The sequence below is a fragment of the Macrobrachium nipponense genome, chromosome 7 (genome assembly GCF_015104395.2).
Source record: "Macrobrachium nipponense isolate FS-2020 chromosome 7, ASM1510439v2, whole genome shotgun sequence".
Taxonomy (NCBI): Eukaryota; Metazoa; Arthropoda; class Malacostraca; order Decapoda; family Palaemonidae; genus Macrobrachium; species Macrobrachium nipponense.
The window spans coordinates 11,490,274-11,516,558 of NC_061109.1; the positions used below are offsets into that span (position 1 = coordinate 11,490,274).

The 26,285-nt window shown below is 39.3% G+C and overlaps 2 protein-coding genes across 2 annotated transcripts in view; one reads left to right on the forward strand and one right to left on the reverse strand.

Moving 5' to 3' along the window:
- Window positions 1-26,285, forward strand: part of LOC135217537 (serine/threonine-protein kinase atr-like) — a 796,062-nt gene that overhangs the window by 616,665 nt on the left and 153,112 nt on the right.
- Window positions 370-25,053, reverse strand: LOC135217006 (serine/threonine-protein kinase atr-like). The gene is made up of 6 exons (XM_064252572.1): window positions 24,983-25,053; window positions 9,929-10,041; window positions 9,570-9,766; window positions 9,358-9,465; window positions 5,379-5,508; window positions 370-613 (listed from the first exon to the last, which is right to left on the reverse strand). Exons 2-6 carry the CDS (start codon window positions 10,024-10,026, stop codon window positions 370-372), a joined length of 777 nt encoding a protein of 258 aa, XP_064108642.1. The 5' UTR covers window positions 10,027-10,041; window positions 24,983-25,053.

The following is a 26,285-nucleotide window of genomic DNA, read 5'->3' on the forward strand; positions in this document are numbered from 1 at the left end:
ATGCACTGTCAGAAAACTAAGTCTTCAAATTAATATCAACTTGACAAAACTAGTACAATCATTCTGATGAAAAGTTTGCTTTTTTTATCGCAGCTAAATGTTTCAAGTCAGTTGTCACAACAACAAAAATGATGGCAAACCATGTCCTTTCTTTAGTTTACTAGACTGTAATTAATGACTGCCCTCAAAGTACAAAACAACAGCTGCAAACAGACTTTATGCATATTTAATATTTATTTGAAGCATGGCTTAAAAGTGTCATCATTTTCAGGACTGGCATTGCTTTCAGTAACACTTCATCAAAATTTTTCAGTACATGTGACATGGAACATCTTCAAGAGATGCAAACTACTTACCTGGCTGGCTACTTCACTCTTCAGTAAGTCTACCAAAGACATGCCCAATTGGTAAGCCACTGATGGAAAGTTTTAGCATGGCTACTGCCAAATATGGCGATGGCAGAGATGAAAGTTTGGTAATGGTAGATGATACGGTATATTTGATGTCAAAAGAGGAAAATATAATTTCTTGCAAACTGATAGGGTAAACGTCCCAAAACTCTTGCACCTTCATGTGTAGCACCTTCGGTTTCTTATCTCGTACACCATAAATTCTTGTAATTTCCTGTAATCAATGTCAATCAATTGCTATACTTCCATAATAGCCACATGACGCTGAGACTTCACCTAATTGCTAAGTATGAAAATAAATATAACTACTATGAATTTCCAGTGAACTTTTGAACAAAATAAAAATATCCTAAAAAAAAGATACAATATCCACTGGACTTATGTACATCTGCCCTCAAAATTGAAAGTATGAAATAAAATTATGTTATTGCAGAACATGGAATGTGAACTACAATTAAACTTAACACTGGCATAAAATATGTCATGAAACAATACAAAAACTTCAAATACATTATATTATAGATGCATAGCTACATGCAGTTCCTATCATTGTAAAAAATAGGAGTAAATTAAATTCCAATGAAAACTCAGTATTGTATACTCATATAAAACCATTAATCATAAAACTAGGTTTTGATGTAGGAAAAACCATTTTGGAGTTCACTTGTCGAAGCTCCATAAGACAGAGCAACCAATCTCAAAGAATTCTCGTATTATTGCTGTTGGCCTGAAATATGTAGTGACTGTTGGCACAGTGATAGAATATACAGGACTCAGGACAAGAGGGCTCTACTATCTCCTGTCCACTTAGACTACCTCGGTCTTCCCTTCATCCTACTTGCACAGATAGGACAGCAGAGGGTATGATGGCTATCTTCCTCATAACATGCCAGGTCTGTGCAAGATAAATGTTCACCCCAGTCCCATGCCTTTCAATTAGGGAGAGTGGTTTGGTTGGCAAACTCAATGCAGACACCAAATACATGTTTTACATAAGTCAAAACCTGATTGTTTATTTCACAGCAACTGACTGGTGACAAAATGGCTTACCTCCTATTAACAAATCCCAACAACCAAGATGAATTTTTGGTCTGAAGTAATAGTTACAAATTATCACAATTTTCTCGGCAATGAAGAACAATAACAACACACGAACCTATAATGTATCATTTCCGTGTTCTACGGAGACTTGCCTTATTAAGTCGGGTCTGGCTTGGCTGCAGGATTACTCTGCCTTCCCTGGCAATATCACAGCATGACCACCACTCTCATAGTAGCAGTATTTCAAGAATTTTTTATTCAAGGAAGAGTAACTGGATATCAACAGTTTTCTTTATTCTGGATACCCATTAGGATTTGGCAATAAAGAACACGAAACCCACAAACCTATATTGTACGGTACATGATATCCTCTTGTGGTTTTAAGGTGAATCACTTAACTATGTCAGGTTTGTTTGCAGGATTATAGTACATTCTCTGGTTCAGGAATATTACCTCTAATAACCACCCTGTACACTTGGAGACTGCTTCAAAAGAAATATTTTCGAAGAACAAAAATGAAGTTCTCACCTTCTGGATGTCATGTGACTTAGGAAAGGAGTGCGGGTCTGACTTTTTAACGAGGGAAACTAAAATAATGGTTTGTTTGTACTAGGGTGTAGGAAAAACAGGATCATCTGGGATGTTTAATCTGACACCCTTGTAAACTTTGAGTCCTTGACCAGGCATAATGTTTTGGTAAAATACAGAGTTCCCTTATCAGAAAGGGGATTTTGCCATTTAAAAGGTCCTCATTCTTGGCCAGAAATGATTTGCAAGGAGACACCTTGGTGTAATAGTGAAGAAAACATATTCCGTCCCCGTCTAAAAGCCCCGATCGCTAATTAAAGCACCTGATACCAAAGGATCAAGAAGATTGCCTTTTGTAGCATATGAGTTATTAGTTACACTGGACCTACTAAATTGAGGGGATGACAAGAGTCTAAGAACCTTATTCAGGGATCAGGTAATGGGAAGCCTTGCAGGAGCTGGCTTTTACAGTGTAAAAGTCCAGAGAAGTGAAGGAACAATTTATGCATTGATGAGGCCTAGAAGAATTGGAAGACTCCATAATAATCAACAAGGCACACACAAACACATTGAAACAAACAAAAGAAATCACGGGCAAAAAAAGCAACTGGCTTGGGATGGAGAGCGCAAGCGACTACTCTCCAAGGGAGTCAAAGAAAGACTGACGTGTCATGGGCTTCTATACCTGGTCGGTGACCAGCTTCCACCTCATATACGCATGAGTTGCCAGATGCCACATATTCCTTGTTTTACAATCTTTGATTGTTTTTAACCAGTTTCCGGCTGGCGCAAGAGGATTATTGTGTTAAGACCAAAGGTTTGTTAGCTATAAAAATGACAAATTGATTCAAAATTTGTCATATTTCTATACTAGAATCAATTCCAAACCTACAAAGCAATGGTTCTGACTGACAAAGTTGCCTTATATGCCATGACTGTTGTTTTATTATCATTATTAAAATAATTCTACCACACCACAGAGCTTTTTAAAAAAATGCAAAAACAGGAATAGGGAGTTTTTATCTTGTACTGAGTGGGTCTCATTTTTCTTATGGAAAATATGATGTTATTTTAGCGTTAATTTTCTTATCTTTTCCTTGCTATAATTACAACTTATCTGGGTGTCCTGTAGAAATAAAAAAATTATGGCAAACAGATTTTTGGCACATCTGTAGGGGAAAGGGCAAATTTTCTTGTATTTTGTCATTTCTACTCATTACAGTGGACCCCCTGTATTCACATTCTCCAGATTTATAGACTCGCATTTGCAGATTTCTCTCTGGAACATATCCCCCCAAATATCGTGGGAAATTCACCTATTCGCAGTATTTTTCTATGAGAAATATCCACAAATTCCTGGTTTTTTTTTTATCAATTTTATCATAAAATGCACTTTTTGTGGTAAAACTATTATAAAAACCAAGTATAGTTTTTTAGTGGGTTTTCTCTTGTTTTAACTAAGAAAAATAGGCTGTTTTATGCCTTTTTATAGGGGTTGGTTCCAATATTTGCAGGGGAGTCTGACATGCATCTCCCTGCAAATATGGGGGACCACTGTATTCCACCAGCATAAACTTGTTTTGGCGGACATTTTTATGCCACTGTATAATCATTTAGCAGCAAAATTAAACAAAATAAAGCATGTGTACCTTGAAAATTGTCAGAAATTACAGATCTTTGAACAAAACAGGAATGGTAAAGATTTTACACATACCACTCAATTCACTTGTCACTTCCAACAGGCATAATGTTTACGAGGGTATAAAAGGCCAAAACGGTTAAAAACACAATGAATTCTTTACACAAAACCATAATAATGGTGGAATTCATCCTCCAACCCTCCCTTATCCAAAGTTTTTTTTTTAAGATAAAAGAGGAAAAATGACCACTTAACTGCTGGACACCAAATTTATCCATGGATATACCGTATATTTCGGCGTATAAGTCGACCCTTTAGCCCCAAAAAAATCATGCCAAAATTAGTGGGTCGACTTATCTAACGTAACAAAAAGTGAATCTTTATTTATTTTGCGTATCGGTACAGGAATCCAGGCTTCACAGTTGGCTAATAACAATGACAGCCTTGTTGAGGTAACTATGCATGTACTACCAGTATTAAAAACATTTCACACTGTAATACGACATAATAATACATTAGAAACATCCATTACCTTAAATAAATGAAACAAATCAAAGTAACTTGAAGAAACCCCAATTCGCACAGCAAGTGTAAGCATTGCGTAGCTATTTGTAGTACAGTAATTGAGAAGGATGCGTTCACTCTGACAGTTTTGTATTTACCGGGGTATTGTTCAAAAACATTTATGAGGATGAAATCTTTATTTATCACTTTAAATAAAATAAAAAAAAAAAATTGTATTAATAGTAAGTATGTATTTAAAATCCTTCAAAATTAATCGAGTCATCGTCACTTGAATTAAACAATTCATCAGACAAATTATCATTCACGGTTTCATCATAAGGATCCCAGTTTGAATCTGGTGAATCAACTGCAGGTTCGTTTTCCCTCAAATGAGCCTGTTTGTGCCATAGAAGAACAATGGTCAAGGAATATTCCAACATAATAATAAAATAAAAAACGCACGTCGTTTTAACAACCCAATCAAAACATTAACTTGAGTGGCAGTTTGTACAATAGCATAGTCCATACGTAGGCTGTATGTTAGCAGCGTTAGTTAGCGCTTTGTTTGTTTACATTACACTCAAGTAACGTATCTTTCGTTTCGTCATTTCTAATAATATTTGCCGGTATTCATCTTTTATATATACACAGATTTGTTAATATACCGAGTATATTACCTGTATTTCTTATGGTAAGTAGAGCAACTATCGTACTATAATAACATTCAGATTATTTTATATGATACATTTTACCCTGCTGCTTATTTTGAGCGTACGATTGGGGCCTCACATTTTATAGGTCGACTAATATACCCGATATTAGTTAAAATCATAAAAATTTACTCAGGAATTGGGGGGGTCGACTTATCTTCCGGTCGACTTATACGCCGAAACAAATATACGGTAATCACACACTTACCTATCTACTATTAGTATTCTGTTTTAGGAAGTGAGCATCTTAAGCAATTTGGCAACAATGAAATGGAGTATTATAAGTAGAAAGGTTTTTATGAAACTCCTTCATAATTAAAATGTGCAATATACATATATCCTCTCTCTCCATATTGAAAATTATTATAGAGGGAAATCCCAATATCAGGAATGAACTAAGACCATTTAAAATAGTAACATCTGAGACATTCTACACCTTCTATTAAAACAGAATCGTTTTCATTACTTTGCAAATAAGAAATTTAAAGACTATTAATCTTCAAATTCTATACAAAATATAGTCAACAACAGTAACTGCCTACCTACCTGCATTGCGTAGGAAGCACACGTCTGGCTGTTTCCATCAGTAGCAGCCAAAACGCTAGACCCAGTTCCGTTACCAACTCCAAAATGAATAACTCTGATTCAATGCTTAAATGAATCTTGCTCATCTCCTCTTTAAAAGAATAAAATATGAATAAGTACACAAAATAAAGCGTAGAGAATTAAAGATCAATGAAATTTAACAGTCCTCAAAATTTATCAAGCAATATAATCAGAACAGCTGTAAAATAACCAATGTTTTAAAAACTATCAAACACATTACTTATATTTGGTGATTTAGTTATCCAAACATGAGTCCTAGAAGCTTTAATCAATGATGAAATGAGAATAGAAAAAAGTTTTGTAATCAGCCAGTAGCTTCCATGTGTGAGGGTGGATTCACCATTCTGAACAAAACTTGTTGGGTATGAGATAAGAGGAAAACAGTGGAGTTGTAAGGAGGGAACTTGCATTATAGGCAAAGGTTTTTTATATAATATTATTTATTTATAAAATTAGGTTTGTTAAAAAAACAACATTACTGCCAGAATGATTGTTTTATAATAAAATTAGGTCTTATATAAACTTACCCAGTAATTATATAGCTAAGAATTTCTACTCGACAGCAGCCTAAATTCAAATTTCGGGGTGGTAGCGTTTCGATGGCTCAGTGTAGGTATGAAGTGCCCTCCCACTACGGCATTACTAGGAACGACTCAGCATACTACGTCAACTATGTTTTATGCATAATACCCATTAGAGGGGAGGTAGTTGGGATCTGATCATATAATACTGTGTAAATATATACAAAACTATTAGTTATTATAAACAAAATATCATTTTTGTATATGTGACTTACCCACTAATTATATAGCGGATTCCACACTGAATGGAGGTGGGATCATGGACATATTCTACTCCAAGCTTTAAATCATGTGATGAATTTGAAATATAAAGTTGCTAGCCCTGGAAAAACAATGCTTGTATTCCTATCAATTAAGAGAGCTATGGAGGTGAATACTGCCTCTGGTTGGTGCTCATCTTAACTCGTAGTGGCGTGGCAGTAAAGCCAACGGGTCACCTCCTACTTGAGGGGAACTTTGCAGCAAGGGGAATAATCCTATGGCTAGCAAAGTATGATAGATGCCCCAACCTTGCCCCTGGGTGCAGCAGCAATATAAGGACAACCAGAAAATACTGATACCTACACTGAAATAACGTTATGACCCATCCACTGAGAGTGGTGGGTGCTTCCAGGTACACGTACCCACTGACTCTCCAAACTCAACACCTTACTGAAAAGGTGAAGAGATAATAGAACATCTTATGCTTCCTTACACAATGGTCATGCCAGTCACTAACAATGGCCTTCAGGTATTGAAAAATTTTGACCTCTTTTTTTTAAGGTTACATAAAAAGAAAACAAATATGATAAGCAAAGATCGTTTATGCCTCCGGTAGATTGATAGCAGAATGGGCTTAAAGAGCAACAAATGACTGAAAACTAAGGATGAAGAGGCTGTTCTTATATCCTTATCTTTGCTCAAAACAAGGCCAAAAGACACTCCATAACACTGTGTCTCAAACATGAAGCCCTTATAAAATGGAAGACCACACGTTTAAGACAGAGAAAGAGACAAGTTATTACCGTAACTTCCTAGGGAATGGATGGTCCTCTGAATCCTGTTGCAATGAAGGCTGGAAGTCTTCAGCCATGTAAACAAACAGGAATGTACTGCTTGACGAACTGTTCTTGTCAGGGAGTGACTCTTGTGTTTACCATGGAAGCAGAGCATCAGGGCAGGCAAAGTCTTCTAATGTTCACTCCAAATCATGGTTAACAACTAGTAGTTGAACACTTTTGCAAACTAAGAGAAAAGAGAAGACAAAAAAGTAAACAGAAAGACAATGCTGAATCTAACGAGACATAACTCTATGTCTCAGTCTGACGATTCTCGCAATGGTAACTGAGGAGCCCAAAACAGGAACCATAAGCCAGACTCTAAAGCCAACCAGAGACATAAGTCTGTGATGGTCGGGCAGAGATACGAGTTAGGTGCTAACCCTAGGACGAACAAGATCTCAGTGAGAAGACACTCACTTGACTCCGTAGGCTGAGTGCCCGGTAGTACATTTTGTCATGGCATGCATTGCGTCTTATAGAGCTATCACATGTACAACTGATACACTCAACCAACTGCATGTTACAAATCGAACCACGAGGGAAAGCAATCTCTTGTTTAGTGATAATACAAACAATATGTGGTGTTGTTGCCAAACAAAACCACTAGATGTCTCATCAACTTGCAGTGATGATAGCAAAGTACAGACTTAGGAAAAATGTATTTGCCTCAGCTAAAACACTTTTTGCTGAGGCGAATACAGTTCCAGAAGGGAGAAGTAAAGTGAAGTATATCTTAGTTTAACCAGGACCACTGAGCTGATTAACAGCTCTCCTGAAGGATTAGATTTTTTTATGTGGATAGGAACCAACTGGTCACCTAGCAACAGGACCTACAGCTTGTTGTGGGGTTCGAACCACATTATACCGAGAAATGAACTTGAACTACATTATATCGAGAAATGAACTTCTATCACCAGAAATAAATTCCTCTGATTCCACGTTGGCCGAGAGCCTAGAATCGAACTTGGGCTCTCTTCCTACAACTAGTTAAATCAAGGGAACAGAGAGTTGAGTGGAGTTGAAAAGCCTAGGCACTAGTACAGGATGCTCAAAATTAAAACTTTTCCAGCGTGTTCAGTAAAAACCCATAAACGCATCAAAAGACACCTTTTCAGTGGCTGTCTGCCGATATCTAGAATAGCAATAGGTTCGACAAGGGGACAACTACCAGGGGCAACCCCCTCAGACTCCCTTTGACTACAGGTAGGTATGTCTTCTCCCTGATGTGGAGGAGGACAGTCTCAATGCAAATCTGACTGTAATATAAAAGAATAAAACAAATATTTACAAATAACCGATTACATTAGTAGAATTAGAATTATCAGGAATTCAAAGTAATCAAATTCAATAACTGATTGTACACCAGGTCGCACCCCAATAATTGACTCAAGTGGCCTGAGCTCCAGTATGCCAAGCAAGTTGGAGGTTAGAACCAAATATGCATGTTTGCGACTAGTCTGTGATCGGTAAACAAAATCACAAAAGCAAAAATATCACCTAATAGAATGGATGCAAACATTCCTGCAATGGTCAAGAATTACTTTAGAAGTAATCATTAACGGGCAACTTACATGTAGCCTAATCCCAGTAAGTAAATAAATGCAAAAGTTTTGGGATAAAAGAAAGGATAACATTCTAGAATTACTTTAAGGTAATCATTTACCCTAGGCTTGAGAATAGCCTAAGTCCGGTGAACGATCACGAGTGCAAAAGGATTGCTCTATGGTAACTATTACCAGTGTCTTGCCAATAGCTCATGACCAGTAAACAAATTCTAAAAAGGAAAGTTTGGCCTAAAGGAATGAAATAACATCCAGTTTACTAAAGGTAATTCTCAACCGATGACTTACACATTAAGCCCAATAAGTAAAAAGATAATGCAAAAGTATTTGATCTACTTGAATAGTCATCCATTCAAGAACTATTTATAAGGCCATTGTTATTCCCGGACTCTACAAGTATCCGGCCTGATGATAATCTAAACAAAACAAATAAAAGACAAGACTCATCCTGCTCAAAGGCTATGAGTGTGTTCAAGTGGTTGAAACACTACCGAAATCCGGTGATATAACCAAAAAATAAGAACAAGCTGCAGTGAGCACTCTATGTTTCGTCAAGCCATAGGGGGACAGCACTGTATACCTAGACTGAGCCATCAAAGCCCTACCCGCGAAATCTGAATTTAGGATGTCATTGAGTAGAAACTCTTAGCTATATAATTACTGGGTAAGTCACAAATACAAAATAGCTGTTTTTGATACAGAACATTTGAATTGTGAAAAAAATCTGATTGGTTACCTTTGATGTTGGTTTGTGTGTACAGCCTTGTGGGATCAATGGCTCCCAACAGACCTAGACATTCTGCTACACTTGTCTGTAGTTCTTCATCGACTTCACGACACTGGCCTTCAAAAGAAGTAAAAATTTAATAAAAATACACAACCAAATAAAATGCCTACCTCTGCATCATTATGAATCAGAAAGGATAGGGTGACACATGGGTAACTCACCAAGCAGATTACTAAAAAGTTCTGAAATAACAGGATGAACATTATCGGAGTCTGTAGTGAGATGATGGACTGTTCCCTGGTTGTGACGCAAAGTGTGACGAAGGCGACTTAGAGCAAAGAGTCGGACATCTATGCTCTCATGGTTGAGTCCCCTTAACACTGAAGACAAAGCATCCACCACTTCCTGATTGTTCCCACTAAAAAGAAAATACGTAAAATGTAAATATGAAAGATAAAAAGTAATAAATAAAATAATTCAAGTATAGTCACTAGAAATGATACATCAAATTTTACAGGTAGTACTCATCATTTACATCACATATACAGAAACCATAACTATTGTCATATTTCATTTAAACCTCAGTAAAACTGTCTGATGTTCTAAGATGGTATTGTTGATTTTTCTCAATGCTTCATGATCAGGAAAGAGTGGCAGATTCCCTAAGAGGGGTTGCATTGCTGTCCTTTCAACCTGCAATAGACATCTGCTTAGAAATTAGACTTATGCACATTTTAAACCATAGTTTAATTCATTTTCCACTGTCTGCAAATTCTAGACATCTTCAAATGTTTACAATCTGTATGTTCACAATTTAATAAGATTTTTAACAACACAATCTGACTCAAACTAAAAAATATATTTCAATATGCTTGAGCACTTAACAGCTTCCTTAATAATAATGCAGGGGTAGTAAGTGGCATTTGAATAAAGATCCAGCTCAGCCTACTGTTAATTTCTAACACTGTTAAGTGGTAGCTAGTTGGATTATAAATCTGAGATATAAAACCAAAGGAAAATAATCACTAACAAAATATTTTTATTTTGATCAGGCAAAGGATGTAAGCTTTACCTTCCTGGCATAACCCTAAGGTCTTCATTTAAGAGTAATAGGTTCTTAAGAATCAGTATAAAAATTGGTCAATTAATTTAGATAAATGTTCAATTACCTCTCGAATAACGCAGGTTTAAATAACAAGAGAATTTATGGAGATACACATTTCTTACATGATAATTCTACTTTAGTATGAATGTACACTTAAGCATCATTTTCAAATCGGCCACGCAACTGTGAAGGTTTTAAATGGTGATGATGTCCCTAACAGCAATGCTAACTAGCAGCGGGAGATGGAAAACAAAGCCAGGGTTCCCAGATGCATGATAATTATTGTAAAAAATATAATAATTAAATCTGTAAGATATTCTATACAATATCCTGTGTAAATAATGTGATATTTCACAAAACAGCAAAATACTGAACTGGAAATGTACAAATTGAAAATTTTTGTCAATTGAAATTTTTGCCAACTGGAAAAATTTTCTTCTCTCTCTCTCTCTCTCTCTCTCTCTCTCGGCTCTCTCTCTCTCTCTCTCTCTCTATGCCTGTCTCAGTTTTGGTATCTACCTGCTAGCTTTAAACTGCCAAATAGACCTAGAAGCAAAAGTTTATAGGTTAAACGTGAATCTTCATATATCAAGCTTACCAACCTTGTGATCTGTCTGAGAATTCATTACTATTTCTTATAATCAACAACCACCTACTTCTGCATAAGAGACCCTGGCATAAATAACAAGTACTGACAAAACAATCGAATTGAGAAAGCCGTTTCCAGATGTCGGTTATCTTAAGTAACACATGTTTATTAAAGGTTACATTACAGTTGTTGACTTGTTAAAAATTTTCTAATTTTCAAAGACTTCCAAAAATACAAAATCTTTATTCATCCTTCCCGCAATGGAGGTGAAAGTTTTATGAAATATGTCACTAAATTTACGGTTTAGCAGCTAATGGCTGTGAGGATGTGGGTAAAATGCAGTCGGCTGATGATTTTATGAATGTAAACATAATCAGAATGAAAATGGTACTTGATCACTGTGTTCATAAATTACAATCTGATAATATCACAATAATTAATTAAATATAATTGCATACAGTACATTAAACAACAGTTTTATTAAAATTATTATTTCTGGGCTCAGCTCGTGTCGCCTGCGCGAAATATCCTTTAATCTATTATTTCTAGGGTAAATGTACTAACACATACCAGAGAATAAAATAAAATAAAGAAAAAACAAAAGGTCAGTATAACTGACTCGCTCACCCTCCAGGAGGGTGTCGGTATGAACACTAGGCGAGTGAGACCACTACCACGAGCCAAATGCAATAGAAAATCTCCCACTACAAAAACCCTCCAAGAGGGGAGCCGACCCACAGAGTGAGCAGCTCGTACTACTACATACTCCATCCCATGCTGCCGACTGCTGCGCCTGGTGGTCATCCTTTTCAGTTAGCGCACACGAGTCACACGTGTTTATTTTTTCTCTCTGTGTTTTTTGTGCCCTTTCATTGGATTATCTATCATGGAGCGTGCAGCTATCGCAGCAGCTAAGTTAAGTACTCAGTAATTACGGTTAGTTTGGTTTTTTCCGGCCCTGAGACAGTATTTTGCCGTTTTTTTGAGGTATAATACGATCTCGGGGTCGGAAGCATGGCAGCATAGTTCTGCCTCGTGGTGGGTTCGTTCTTGGTCTCCCATACCTAGAACATCCCCTTATTTATGTACGCTCTATATTATTATCCGCTTTACTTAGGATACGGTCTACTCAGGTTATCATGCATGCATGGATTTTACCTTATGTAGGCTTCTTCTATCCAGACCCTAGTCCAGGTTCTTAGTATCGGCCTCTGACTAGCTTTGAGTGGTAGACTTGCCTTCGGGTTAGTCGTACACTCCTGGATTTTTTCTTCCTCCTGCTATATTGCTTTCTTTCTTTCATTTTTATTTCATTATACTGTGATTTTGTTATAGTTGGGTTAGTTAGGCGTCTGGCTTAGCTAGGTCCTGGCTCATTGAGCCTATACTACCGCTCATCAGTTCGGTTGCTTCCCTATAGCATCTCTCGATCAGTTGGTTTTGGCCCAGTGGGCCTATATGCTACCGCTTTTCAGTTCAGTTTGCTTCCCGATAGCATCTCTGATCAGTTGGTTGTCCTAGGCTTAGTTGTCGTATTTGGTCTTACCGCCGTCGTGGTCACTTCGTGATCAAGGGACGCAGCCAGACGCTGTCCAGTCACCCTTCCCCCCCTCCTCCCCCCCCTCCCGCTCTTCCATGAGTCGGGCGGGGGTGGGTCGGTCTGCCCATGCTCGCTCCGCATACCCGAGCCTGCCTCCCTCTCTCCCCTCAGGCGGAGGGGCTAGGGAGTCGGGACAGACCCAGACTGGTCTCGACCTCTCCGGCTTCTCGGTCCGGCCGGGTGGTACGTAGTGGGGGGTGCTGGCCTTTCCCCCCCTCCGCGCTTCCTTGTCGCTCCGGGCTAGCTCGAGCCTGTATGTCTTCTCGCCTTTCCCGCCTTACTAGGGTGGCTCCTTCCTGATCGGAGTCCTGGTATCCAGCGGAAGATGTTAGTCCACCCAGTAGAGTGGGACCGGAGCATACAGTGGGTCTCTGCTAACCTTACTGTATTGCTGAGTTACTACACTCCGCTACGCACTGGACTTAGTCCGGTTCGCTTGTGTTTAGGTTTAAGTTATCTATAAGTTTATCTTAAGTACCTTAAACCATCCCCCCTCCCTTACATGTTTTACCGGATCTCTCCGGGATTATAGCCTATTCAGGCGATGCAGGGAGGGTTATGCCAAATTTTTTCCGAGCTCCGGCATGCAACAAGGAGTTCTTCTGTCCTTTAGTCTGTAAGTGATGTTTTTAAGATACTCATGTGTCTTTCACTTACAGGCCACCAACTGTGAGCATCCGGGATGTTCCGCCACACTTCAGGACCCATGTGGACACGAAAGTTTGCCTTGGTCCCATGCTCCATGCGCGAACTCCGCACGGGGACATCCAGGTCTGGTACCATGAGACGTGTACCATATGTTACGATCTGGTGAGCCAGCTTTTGGAAGGGTAAGTATTCCATCTCCAGTAGCTGCTCCGCTTCTATTTTAGTGCTTAAGTTTTCATCATTTACTTTAACTTAATTAAGGCATCTAGTTTAAGTTAATACTTTAAGTTTTAGTTTTAAGTGACTCTTTAAATCTAAACTACGCCCTCTCTTCCAGGCGCCGGCAGTAAGGGATACCGCATGGCTACCCTGCGGGCCTGGGTCGGCGGTTTTGGGAAAAACGCCGCTATGGGACAGCCCTACATCCTGGAGAAGCGGTTGGCATTATTAATCTTCCCCGGAGGCAAGGCGACAGGATACGTCGACCGGTAGATGCGGCTCCGACTATCGCCTTCATCCAACAACAGCTGCTGCCTCATTAACTGATCAAGACCAGGATATCTCTACGGATGTCGCGACCCTCGATATTAATGTTGAACCTATGGTAGGTATAGACGACCTGTTGGTCGAGGTAGGTAAGGTGGACACCCAAGGATCACCTTGGGCGTGACTGTTTCTTCTACCCTGCAACCTCTCCATCCTTCCAAGGCTTTACGGGTGACGAAATATATTCTCCTCCTCGACGCTTGGCGGTTAGACCTAAGGTCAAGGCTAAAGTGATGACCTTGACTAAGACGTCGTCGTCGTCTAAGAAGACGACTTCGGCTTCATCCTCCTCCCGTAAGTCTCCGGCTGGCAATCCCGGAGCAGACAGGTTCTAAAGCTTCTAGCTCCGGCTCTAAGTCCTCGAGGAGTAAATCCTCCAGAGAGAGATCTCGCACTCCGGCAGAGTCACCAGTTCCGCTACCATTGGTTCCAATTCAGAGCCTCCCTCCACCTCCGCAGCAGCTCCGGCTTTGGACTCCAATGCTGGCCTGTTGCAACAGGTGGGCGACCTGGTTGGGTCCCTAAAGAGTAGCATGGAACAAATGATCTCTCGTCTGTCGGATAGGATTACTTCCCAGGACTCCATTATAGCCGGGCTGAGAGAAGCTCCTCTAGCCTCTCCTCCACTTTCCAACACAAGTGGAACTCAGCTTCCTCCGTATGACTCACTACCTCCGTTCTCTATGAACAACCCGTGGAGAGTAGCGTCATACGACCCCTTCCAGGACGGTCTCATCTCTATACCGGAATTTGGGGACTCGAAGAATAGAGGACTTCGAGTTCTACCCGGAAGACCTCCAGCCTCCGTTCATAGGCTACGCAAGGCTCACACCCCTCGGCTATGGTTCGGGACGATAGGGTACCTAAGGAGACAGTCCTCTATTCACGTGACCAGGCTCAGAGAGAATGGCTCAGGTGTTAGAGGACATGGATTGTTCTAATACCAAGATACAACCGTTTTAAGAGTCCCTTTACCATTTTCACAATGGATGAGAGTACCCGCTCCCGTTCCTAACCAAGATCGCGAGGTCGACATCCCAGCGGCCCAGAAGGGGGAACCTATACCGCAGTTGAAGGAAGCAGATCCCACATCTCCGTTGCTCCCTTCAGTTGGAGAATTGTGGGAAGACTTGCCGAACACATTCTCAGCTGGCAAACTCAAACCGGACTGTGCTATGGAGCAGTTTGGTGAAAAGCTACCCAGGCTCCCAGATAGCCTTATTCAGGCTGAATTTGACGCAAAAATCGCGACTAGCCAGATCGATCAATTCTATGGCTATGTCCTGAGGTAGCAACCATGGCTTATGGATCAGAACCGATTTTTAAGCTCATGACCAAAGCCCTGACTCAAACGGTACAGTCAGATATGTTTGAGTTTGCCACTGCTCGGACGAATTGTAGGAAGCATGTCCTACAAGAGGCAACCATTCGGCATGAACCGAATAGGTTACTCTCGTCTAGCATCTGGGGAGCAGATCTCTTCCAGAAGCTATGGTTAAGGAAGTCCAGTCAGAGGCTACGAGGTTGAACCAGAGCCTTAAGGACCGTTGGGGCCTTACGGCTAAGAGGAGGCAAGACCTGACAGCTAAAGGTAAGGGACAAAGGAAACCCAGGCGTTTCCAACCTTACCAGAAAAAGCAACCACGCTTTTCTCAACAAGTTTCGGCGGTACCCGTTAGTGCAGACAGCCCAACCCTCCACTTCTAAGGTCAATCACAGCCAATTTATGTGATATCCCCTCAGCCTCAGCCTCCACCTCTTACGCCATCTCTCCAGCTTACAATCAAGCCTTCGAGAGTCAAGCTTCTCAGAAGTATGACCGCTCGGGTAAGGGAGGCAGAGGTAAGCGGTCCTTTCGTGGAGAGGATCGGGAGCCCCTTTAATAGGGGAAAGCATTTCAGAGGAGGCCGAGGCGGTTTACCAGAACCAATGAAGAACTTCAGGTAGGAGGGAGGCTGTTTCACTTTCGCCACCGGTGGAAACTTCAGCAATGGGCTCAGAGCATAGTGTCAAAAGGGCTGGGTTGGAGCTGGTTGACGAAACCCACCTCCAGCCAGACCTTTCCGTCAACTTCCTTCCAAAGAATTGACAGAGTACGCGGAGGACCTCCTTCAGAAAGGAGCTGTAGCGAGAGTCAGAGATTAAAATTTCAAGGTCGCTTGTCAGCGTGCCAAAGAAAGGCTCACAAAAAAGAAGGGTAATCTTAGACTTGTCCCGCTTAAACTTAGCCATCCGCTGCGACAAGTTCAAGATGCTCACGATCTCACAGGTGCGGACCTTACTTCCCCGTGGGGCCGTCACCACCTCTATCGATCTTACAGACGCCTACTATCATATCCCTATTGCAAGACACTTCCGTCCGTATCTGGGTTTCAAGATAGGAGACCAGACATTCTCCTTCAAGAAGTTCCATTCGGACTCAACGTGGCACCCAGAGTGTTCACGAAGCTAGCGGAAGTGGTAGTGCAACAACTCAGATCACAAGGGATTATGGTAGTAGCGTATCTCGACGATTGGTTGATCTGGGCCCCAACAGTCGAGGAATGCAACAGAGCTACACTGAAAGTGATTCAGTTCCTGGAATATCTAGGCTTCAAGATAAACAGGTCCAAATCAAGACTCACTCCAGAGTCAGACTTTCAGTGGCTGGGCATTCAATGGAATCTATCCTCCCACACTCTGTCGATTCCATCAACCAACAGGAAAGAAATAGCGAGTCAGTCAAGCAATTTCTAAGTCACAAACTAGCGTCAAGGAGAGCTCAGGAAAGGATCCTGGGTTCTCTCCAGTTTGCATCAGTGACGAACGTCTTAATGAAAGCCAAACTGAAAGACCTAACCAGAATCTGGCGCTCGCGAGCAAATGTCAGGTCCAGGGACAAACTATCCTCAGTGCCTCTGATTCTAAAGAATCGACTTCGGCCGTGGGCGAGAGTCAAGAATTTGCCAATGTCAGTACCATTCAGTTCCCTCCACCAGGGATCACCCATCCACACAGACGCGTCCTTAAGCGGCTGGGGAGGTATTCCCAGGTCAAAAGGTTCAAGGGACTGGTCACCTCAGTTCCGTCAGTTCCATATAAACGTACCTGGAGGCAATGGCAGTGTTCTTGACTCTAAAAAGGTTACGCCCACCAAAGTACTCCCAACATAAAGCTAGTCCTGGACAGCGCAGTGGTAGTACATTGTATAAACAGAGGAGGCTCCAAGTCACGTCATCTAAATCACGTCATGATAGCCATTCTTCTCACTGGCAGACAAGTTTCAGTTGGCATCTTTCCTCCACTCACATAGCTGGAGTGAGAAACGTCATAGCAGAACGCCTATCCCGATCAGTACCCCTAGGAGTCGGAATGGTCAACTGGACAACAGTTCGTTCCAATGGATCCTTCAAAGAGTCCCAGGGCGTACAGGTGGATCTCTTCGCATACCAAGCGAACCACAAACTACCGTGTTATGTAGCCCCCAACCAATGGACCCTCTGGCCTATGCCACGGACGCCCTGGCTCTAGACTGGAACAACTGGGAGAAGATTTATGTCTTCCCTCCAGTGAATCTCCTCATGAAAGTATTGGAACAAACTCAGGACATTGCAAGGGTTCAAGTGGCTTAGTAGCCCCGCCCAGACTGGCCGAAGAGCAACTGGTATCCTCTAATTTTGGAGCTGGGCCTTCGTCCTCTTCGGATCCCCAGTCCCAAGCTCTCCCAGTCAGTACAAACGAAGACTGTGTTCGCTTCCTCAGGGATTCTCAAACCCAATAACTTTATGGATTTCATGAAGTTTGCGGCAAAAAATAAAAAGAGATGCGAATATTGACCCCTCAGAATATTCTCTTCTTGGAATCGATAAAAAGGGATTCAACTTTGAGACAGTATGATGCTGCTGTCAAAAAATGCTAGCAATCTTCCTGAGAGAATCGGATATTAGAATCATGACAGTTAATTCAGCTATATCCTTTTTCAGATCCTTATTTGAAAAAGGTTTAGCAGCTAGCACGATTACGACAAACAAGTCAGCTTTGAAAAAGATATTTCAATTTGGATTCAACATAGACTTGACGGATTCTTACTTCTCGTCCTATTCCTAAGGCATGTGCTAGGGCTTAGGCCTTCTGTAAGGCCTACGTCAGTTTCATGGTTCTTAAACGATGTTCTAAAAACTGGCTTCCGAAACCGATAATGACACATGCTCGTTTATAATGCTCTTAAGAAAAAACCCTATTTTTATTAAGCTTAGCTTCAGGAGCAAGAATTTCAGAACTGTCGGCTCTATCCAGGGACCCGGATCATATTCAATTCCTTCCCAACAGGGGAAGTCCTACTTTCTCCTGGAAACGTAGCTTTAGCAAAGAATGAAGATCCTTTATTGATTGAGGTGGGAACCTTGGAAGGTTACTGCCCCTTCCACAAGATGTATCCCTTTGCCCAGTTTTAACCTTACGAGCCTTTCTGTCCAGGACCTCCTCATCTTCATCGGGTCCCCTCTTTAAGAGGGAAAAACGTGGAACTTTATCCAGTAAAGCATCAGGCAGCAAATCCTGTACTTTATTAAGCAAGCCAATCCTGACTCTTTCCCGAAAGCACATGATGTCAGAGCAGTAGCCACCTCAATTAATTATTTCAACATATGAACTTCGATGAGTTGCAAAAAGTATACTGGATGGAAATCACCGACAGTGTTCAAACGTCACTACCTTAAATCCTTGGAAGCTCTGAAATTCCCAGCAGTCAGCAGCGGGTAACATCAAGTTTCCCCTGACTCTAGCTAATTTGTAGTAGAAGATTCAGTCCTCCTTTCTACCTGCCTCACCCAAAAGTTCGTCTATTCCACCTTGTTCATTTGCATTCACCTTGTGTCCTTAGCTGCTTTTTATGATAGTGTAGTGGGTGCCCCTTATTGTCTGGCTAGGGACACTCACAAATGATTATAAACATTGATCTCATGGATGTTTCCCCTTATTTTTATGCTAGGGGATACATCATATTATAATGGTAGGGTTTGTATATTAAGTCAATACATTCCTTTATATATTATTTCGTTGGTTATTTATATTAATTGCTATTATACTTTTGATAACATGCTGTTACAGATATCATTTGATACATGTAAGTCATTTTACCTGGTATATATGTAAATTACCTTCTATGTTAACAAAACATGATAGATTTAAGGGTAATTTAAGCATATTTATAATTTTATACCCCTGTGTATTTATGTATCTTTTAGCAATTGTATATTCTCTTTATATATATTTTATCTTTTATTTTATTTGAGACCTATCTGATTTATTTTAATTTTTACTTTTGTTTACAATCTTGTGCTATTTCTCTGGTACGATTTCGCGCACAAGCGACACGAGCTGAGCCCAGAAAAGGGATTTTGATCGTAAGGAAAAATAAAAATCTATTTCTGGGCGATTGGCTCGTGTCGCCAGCGAAAATCCCACCCTACCCATCCCTTCGCCCAAGATTGTTCGCTAACTTCAGGATGGCCACCAGAGGCGCAGCAGTCGGCAGCATGGGATGGAGTAGTAGTAGTACGAGCTGCTCACTTGTGGGTCGGCTCCCCTCTTGGAGGGTTTTTGTAGTGGGAGATTTCTATTGGCATTTCGGCTCGTGGTAGTGGCTCCTCACTCGCCTAGTGTTCATTACCGACACCCTGCTGGAGGGTGAAGCGAGTCAAGTTTATACTGACCTTTTTCTTTATTTTTATTTAATTCTTCTGGTATGTGTTAGGACATTTACCCTAGAAATAATAGATTAAAGGATATTCGCTGGCGACACGAGCCAATCGCCCAGAAATAGATTTTCCTTACGTCAAAAATCCCTTTCTCAAAACAACTGTATTACAGGCGGCCCGCGGTTAACGGCGCAATCACTCAATGGCGAACGGTTTACGGCGGTCGTCAAAAATATTCATTAAAAAAATAAGGCATTTTAAAGGTATCTTTACGGCACAAATTTCAGTTAACAGCGCCGCTAGCGCCGTTGTCTAACAAGTTCATACATTTGTATAAATGCCGTTCAGACCATAAAGGTTATGCAAAATTATATTAACAAATTTTATGGAGAGTTATTACGTAGGTATTAGGGTAAAATATAGCCTCTGACCGTGTTCTATTGCGAAAATATCGAGTTGCCTCTGACGCTGTTCTATGCCGAAAATATCGAGTTACATAAGTCCAAATTTAGCTATGGATGTGTCGATTTATAAATGTTCATGCTTTTGTTTAAAATGTGTATGAAAATATATTACGTGAAAGGCATTTTTATTTCTCTGTACAGAAATATGATACAAAGGCAGCTTTTGAAACTGCCCTTCACATTATCAATACGATGTTTTTTCATGTTCTTTCTTGTAAGCCGCCGCCTGCCGCTCTTCCGAAAATATCGATTTAAAAAAATACAAATTAGCGATCGATGTGTCGATTTATAAATGTTTATGCTTTATGTTTAAAATTTGTATGAAAATGTATTACGAATAGGGTATTATTTCTGTGCAGAAATATGATAAAAGGCAGCTTCTGGAAACTCCCCTTCAAGTTATAGACTACGATGTTTTTTTCAAGTTCGTTCTTGTATGCCGCCGTCTGGCCGCTCTTCCAAAAATATCGAGTTAAAAAGAGTGCAAATTTAGCGATCGATGTGTCGATTTTTCAAATGTTTATACTTTTATGTTTAAAATGTGAAAATATATTACGTAAAGGTATTTTCATTTTTGTACAGAAATAAGATACAAATTAAGGCAGCCTTTGTAACTACGCTCCACGTTGTCAGGGGATGGTCATGTTCGTTCTTGTCCGCCAGTTCGAAAAATGCATTGTGTTATTTTATTAATTATGCATCTTTTCCATAAATCCTTTAAAAAGTTATACATTATTTTCACTGTATCCAAGAATATTGTATGTATTCTCATATTATTGTATTTTAAAATACTACGGCAAACTTAAGCCCGTATTCCGCGGAGTGGCCAATGTTGTGGTTTGAAATCAGCTGATGAATACGAGTGTTTCACCATAACGCAATTCTGAGCGAATGCTCTTGCTTCTAGTTAGCATAAACGAATATCTATATACTTGCTTATATGAGACAAAGTTACTTTTCCTTCCATACAGCGTGTTTTTAGGTGAAAATATTTATTGAATACGTCTCATTGTGAATGTGAACTACTATTTTTTTCGTTAACAGATTACGTTGGCGGCATGTTTATTGCGTAAAAAATTATGTGATTCCCGTTCGCAGTAATCCTTTATATTTATCGTAATACGAACTTTACGTTATTTATCTTATATCGGCGTGAAACCAACAGTAACATGTGTTCTTTCAAGCACAGTAGTTTTGATTAAAATGATTTTATCCCAATTTTATCTACAGTTGTGTGTGATGGCAGACGTTTACTGCAGTTTATCCTTGTTGCCGATGTACGATAATAGTCATTAGCAGCTTAAACAGTTTTCTCAGCTTCAGTTATAACTAGGTTTAAATTTAACGGTATATTTCCCGATTGATCTTTTAATCTATATGATCTCTGATCTATAGCGAATAAAGGTTATTACATTAAGATATCTCAGTTCTATTCTATACATAACGCCATTTTATAACAAATATGGTAATGTTGCACTGTAGTACGATGATCGAAATACAAGCCAAACAGATGTTATCCAGTTCGGTTGTACTTAGAAAAAAAAAAAAAGTTGTTTCTCATTCGGTTGTTCATGGCTGTACACGTTCACGCAACAAGTATAACGTTAAAACCATACTTTCATCATTCTCTTTTGCTGTTATTGAACTTATGTAACTAGAAGATGGATAAAGTTAGGCCATTGTAATTTGATCTCATAAAATCGGACTATCGTAAGACTAATGATCGTAACCTGAACACTACAGCTACCTGTACACTGTATAAAGTTTATATAATCTTTACATACTCTAGACACCCACATGTACTGTACAGTAAATTCTATGGTACTATACTGCATAAAATATAATTTTACTTATTGCGCCGTTGTGGGATTACGGCGCCTTTGACTGGTCTAGAGTTTCGAAAGAAGGTGTGTGCGGCGGCCGTAGGCTTTAAAATCGCTCGGCGTCGGTGGCCAGGAACGGAACCCCTGCCGCTAACCGAGGGTCGCCTGTACTTGAATTTTATATATGGATATCTTTCAGTGTAACAACCAACATCTCTCTCTCTCTATCTCTCTCTCTCTCTCTCTTCTCTCTCTCTCTCTATCTCTCTCTCTCTCTCATATAGAAAGGTTTAAAAAAAAACAAAAGCAGCAGATATTCAGGTTTATCTTAAAACTGAAAGTCAGAAAAGTTTGAAGTGCCAGGAAACATTGAAAGGTGCCATGAAATCAGAACTCAACAATGTGCTTATAAGTAAAGTGGTTTAAGGACACCAACCAGCCAATATAGGGCAAAAATCGAAAGGTCATGTAAAAGTTCATGGAGCTTCGTATGGCAATGGAGAATGAGTATACGAAATATTTCATCAAAATTCCTCTTACTTTCATAGTTACTGGGAAATAAGTAAAAGTAACTCAATAAGCCAATAACAATGATCCGTACACAAAAGAAAATGCAGTATTTCTTCTGTTATCATAAATTTTGATAATTATTATCAAACAAATTATGACCAATGGCATCTGTAGAGATTCCATGAGTCACAAAACGAGAAGACTGAGCTTTACACCCTTCAGTGTGAGCAGCAACATGAAAGAGAGTACACGTTCAAGTTTCACCTCTGACATTCACTTGCTTTTACATCTGTTTTTCTTTGTTTCGGCAAGGTTTTCATCATGCCAAGAGAAAAAGACATGCAAAACATCTTGCTAACATAAAGAAGAAGAAAATTGGCTCTAATAAGAATTCAGAAGATCATAATATCGGCCATAATAGTAGAGTTAGTGAAGGAGAGAGAGAGAGTGTTGTATAAGGAGTGCCCCAGGCTATGATCTTTGAGCAACGGAATCTTCATTTATGATTAAATTATGATAAACAACATTTTTGGTTTATCAAGACCCAAAAAGAAATATAAAATTCATAATAATTGTGATTTATTAACACTGTCTTTGTAAAAATACAAATGAAAACTTTGAACGCCCACATCTCAAAACTATACTTATTGACCTTCAAATTCTATCTTCTCCCTTAGTTTTAAAGCTATAGAATTGAAATTTGGTATTTAACTTAGAAAGACATTATAGAACAATCAAATGTAGTCCTTTTTTCCCATTTTTTTTTCCATTTTTTTTACATATTTTTCCTGATTTATAGGGTTCATTTTTTTTACCATAATGAAAAAATTCATATCTAGCAAAAAAATTATTTAGAAAAAAAAACTACATTTGATTGGAGGATTATATCAGGTCTATCTATAGTAGTAATCCCGTCTTTATATTAAGTATCAAGGAAGGAGATAGAATGAAAAATGGATTTGGATAAATTGCACTGGTGTCACAAACTGAAGCTCAGGAGGCGAAAATCATAAGCGGTTTGGAGATGTCCCAAGTCACCTTATTAAGTGGCATGAATGTCAAAGTCCTGTCCTTAAAGCTCCAACGTAATGAAGGTGTACATAATCATTTCTGGGGAGATGATTATGGAGCAGGCCAGAATTTTCATAAGGAACTAAACCTAACAAATGACAGTTATTCATAAGTTTTGTGCTATTTTTGATAACACGGCAATATATACAAGCAGCCCCCAGTTATTGGCAAGGGTTCTGTTCCCAATGGCATGGCGATAACTAAAAATAACTGGTAACCGAAAATCAGTGATAACAGCACTGATCCCGATCAGATGAACAGGGGACAGCGCTGATAAGCGGGGAATCAATGCTGAAAATCGTTATCGTCGTAGCTAGACAAGGGCTGTAAAACCGGATCGCCGATAACCGGAGGACTGCCTGTACTTGCAATAAGCTGACAAGACTTCATTTACATGGGGGTTTTTTGGGGGGTGATTTCTGTCATCTGGGATTTTCTGTGGTCCTGCAGTAGCCTCGTCCCACGGGTACAAGTTTAAAGAGGTTGACTGAACAAATGTTTTGGTATTACTATGTCGTGATATGAGATAAGGACTGACATCAGACAAAAACACCAGAAAAGGATAAATTAATTTTCCAATAGTAAACTAATATGATGTGATAGCACCAAAGAGTCAACTGAAATAAAGTTAAATTTAATGTACTCTTGACATATCTCCACTGGCTACCAACAAAGATTATGAAGCCTGAATGTAAACACTGATCAAGTTACAAAACATCATTTTGATGGAACATAATATCAACAGTGATAAAATCTTTCTTGTGTAATATAGTGGTATGCCATAATCATACTAGTCACCGAGATTAAAAAAAAGCTAAACAATGATACCATTGTCCATGAAATACCATACATTGATATAAATGAACACATGCAGGCAAGAAAAGCTCTCATGATATTTGAGGCGAAATGAAAAATCATTTATTACAATAAAAGTGGATAATTCACTACTACTTAGTAGTGTTCTTAAAATAAATTTGCTTTGGACAAGTCATAATTGAGAAATGCATTACATGATAAACATGCATACGCAGGGTAAGTTTTACTCACAAAATGAAAAGAAGAAAAACACAGACAAAACTAAAGCAATTTTTTAAGAAGACGAAAAAGGTATCACAGGAGCCAGGAAAAAGGAAGAGGAGGAAGAGACAATCAAGGAGGGACAGAGTGAGGAGGGATGGCTAGCAGCATATGATAAAAATGACAAGAAGCCAAAGTGAAGGTGATAATTAAATAAAATAAGGATGTGCTTATGTGACTTTACAGATGAAGACAGATATTCTGTACAGCGGTTCATTTTTTTCCCAGCAGCACTGGAGTCATAAGAAGAGGGAGGAGGAAGAGCAAGGGAAGCAGTGAAACAAGAGAGAGGGGTGGGGAGAGAGATGGATGATAGACAACAACCAGTTGAGAATATACAACGAAACACAGTGCAGAATGTAAATGCAGTAATCCCTCAATTTATACAGGTCTTCCTTATCAAGAATTCAAAATTAGCAGGAGACCGAAGAGTAGACAAATTTCAGGTGCTTTTGTCTATTTTGTGAAGGACAGCACCAACTGAAAATGGAGTCAACAAACAGCTCTAAAAATTTACACCTACCAAAATATCATTCAGAAACAGGTGCCATCTGCTGGGGTCGAACTTTAACTAATGGGGATGATCAGTATTATGATTTTCCTCAATAAGACCCAGTAAGGTAGTTTCATCAAGGCTGAAAAAGATTTCAAATAATTAGAATTAGACAATCTATAATTGCCAAAAAAGTAGAATCACTTAGAGTCTTAGAACATGAACCTGGAATAAATCTTGGTACTCACAGACTGAAAAAGAGAAAACTGCTTTACATGTATTTATGATTTCATGAATACTGATTACAAGAAACAATAATCTAAATAATGATGAAAAGTAAGCTAGAGAAGGACTACACTGAAACTTACTTGCTGATCTTTCCAAGTGTCTAAACAGAGCCTTCCAAATTAATCAATTTAACACTCATAAATATTAGAGATAGAAATTGCTTTATCATACTAATATTGTAAAAAACAGAATGAATATATGAAATATTTCAATAAAGTTTTACTAAGGCAATTATTTACATATGTCCAACAGGATCAGTTATAGTAATTTTATACGATAAGTCCATTTGAGGTAGTCAGAATTCACAAGTTACATGAGATAAATGATATGAAAGTTGCACACAAAATCAAAAGTATGATCATAATCCAGAAATCTGTGGATTTGGCAATCGCCATGGTTCAAGATGTTTTGAATTAGCTTGTGGATCTATTGCTAGATGCAATAGGTTGCTGACATTTGTATACACTACAACTGAGTGTTTTGCAGGTACAGTAGAGTTAATTTCACATATACTGTTATTGCAGACCTTCATGAGGCCAAAAATATCACAGACCTTCATGAGACCAGAAATAATGCAGGGACTACCAGAATAAAATAATAATCTATTAAAAAGAACGAGTAAGTCCAATGAGGTACATGTATTTCGGCTAATAGAAAGAAAATTAGCCTCATGAATATGAATATGATTTCATTAATGAAGTAAGTAACTATCATTGTGCAAAACTGAATGATATGTATACATTAATTAGTGTACAACTCCTTTCACACCCATGAAAACTAAAAATCAGATGACTGGATGTTAACAAAGAAGACAAACTGGAACTATGGTTTTATGAATATGAACAACACTAGTACCCAGCCCTCTCCCTTGCTGCCCTATGGGAAGAGCCTCTCTCTTGTAGAATTCTCAGAATATTATCCACCTGTGAAGGCATAGACCGAACTGCCTGATAATAATTGCGAACGTGCAGATAACACAAGAGGATGGTGCATGGCGTCTATTCTCTCAGCGCCTCAATTAGTAGTGTCTGTTGATCTGTATTCT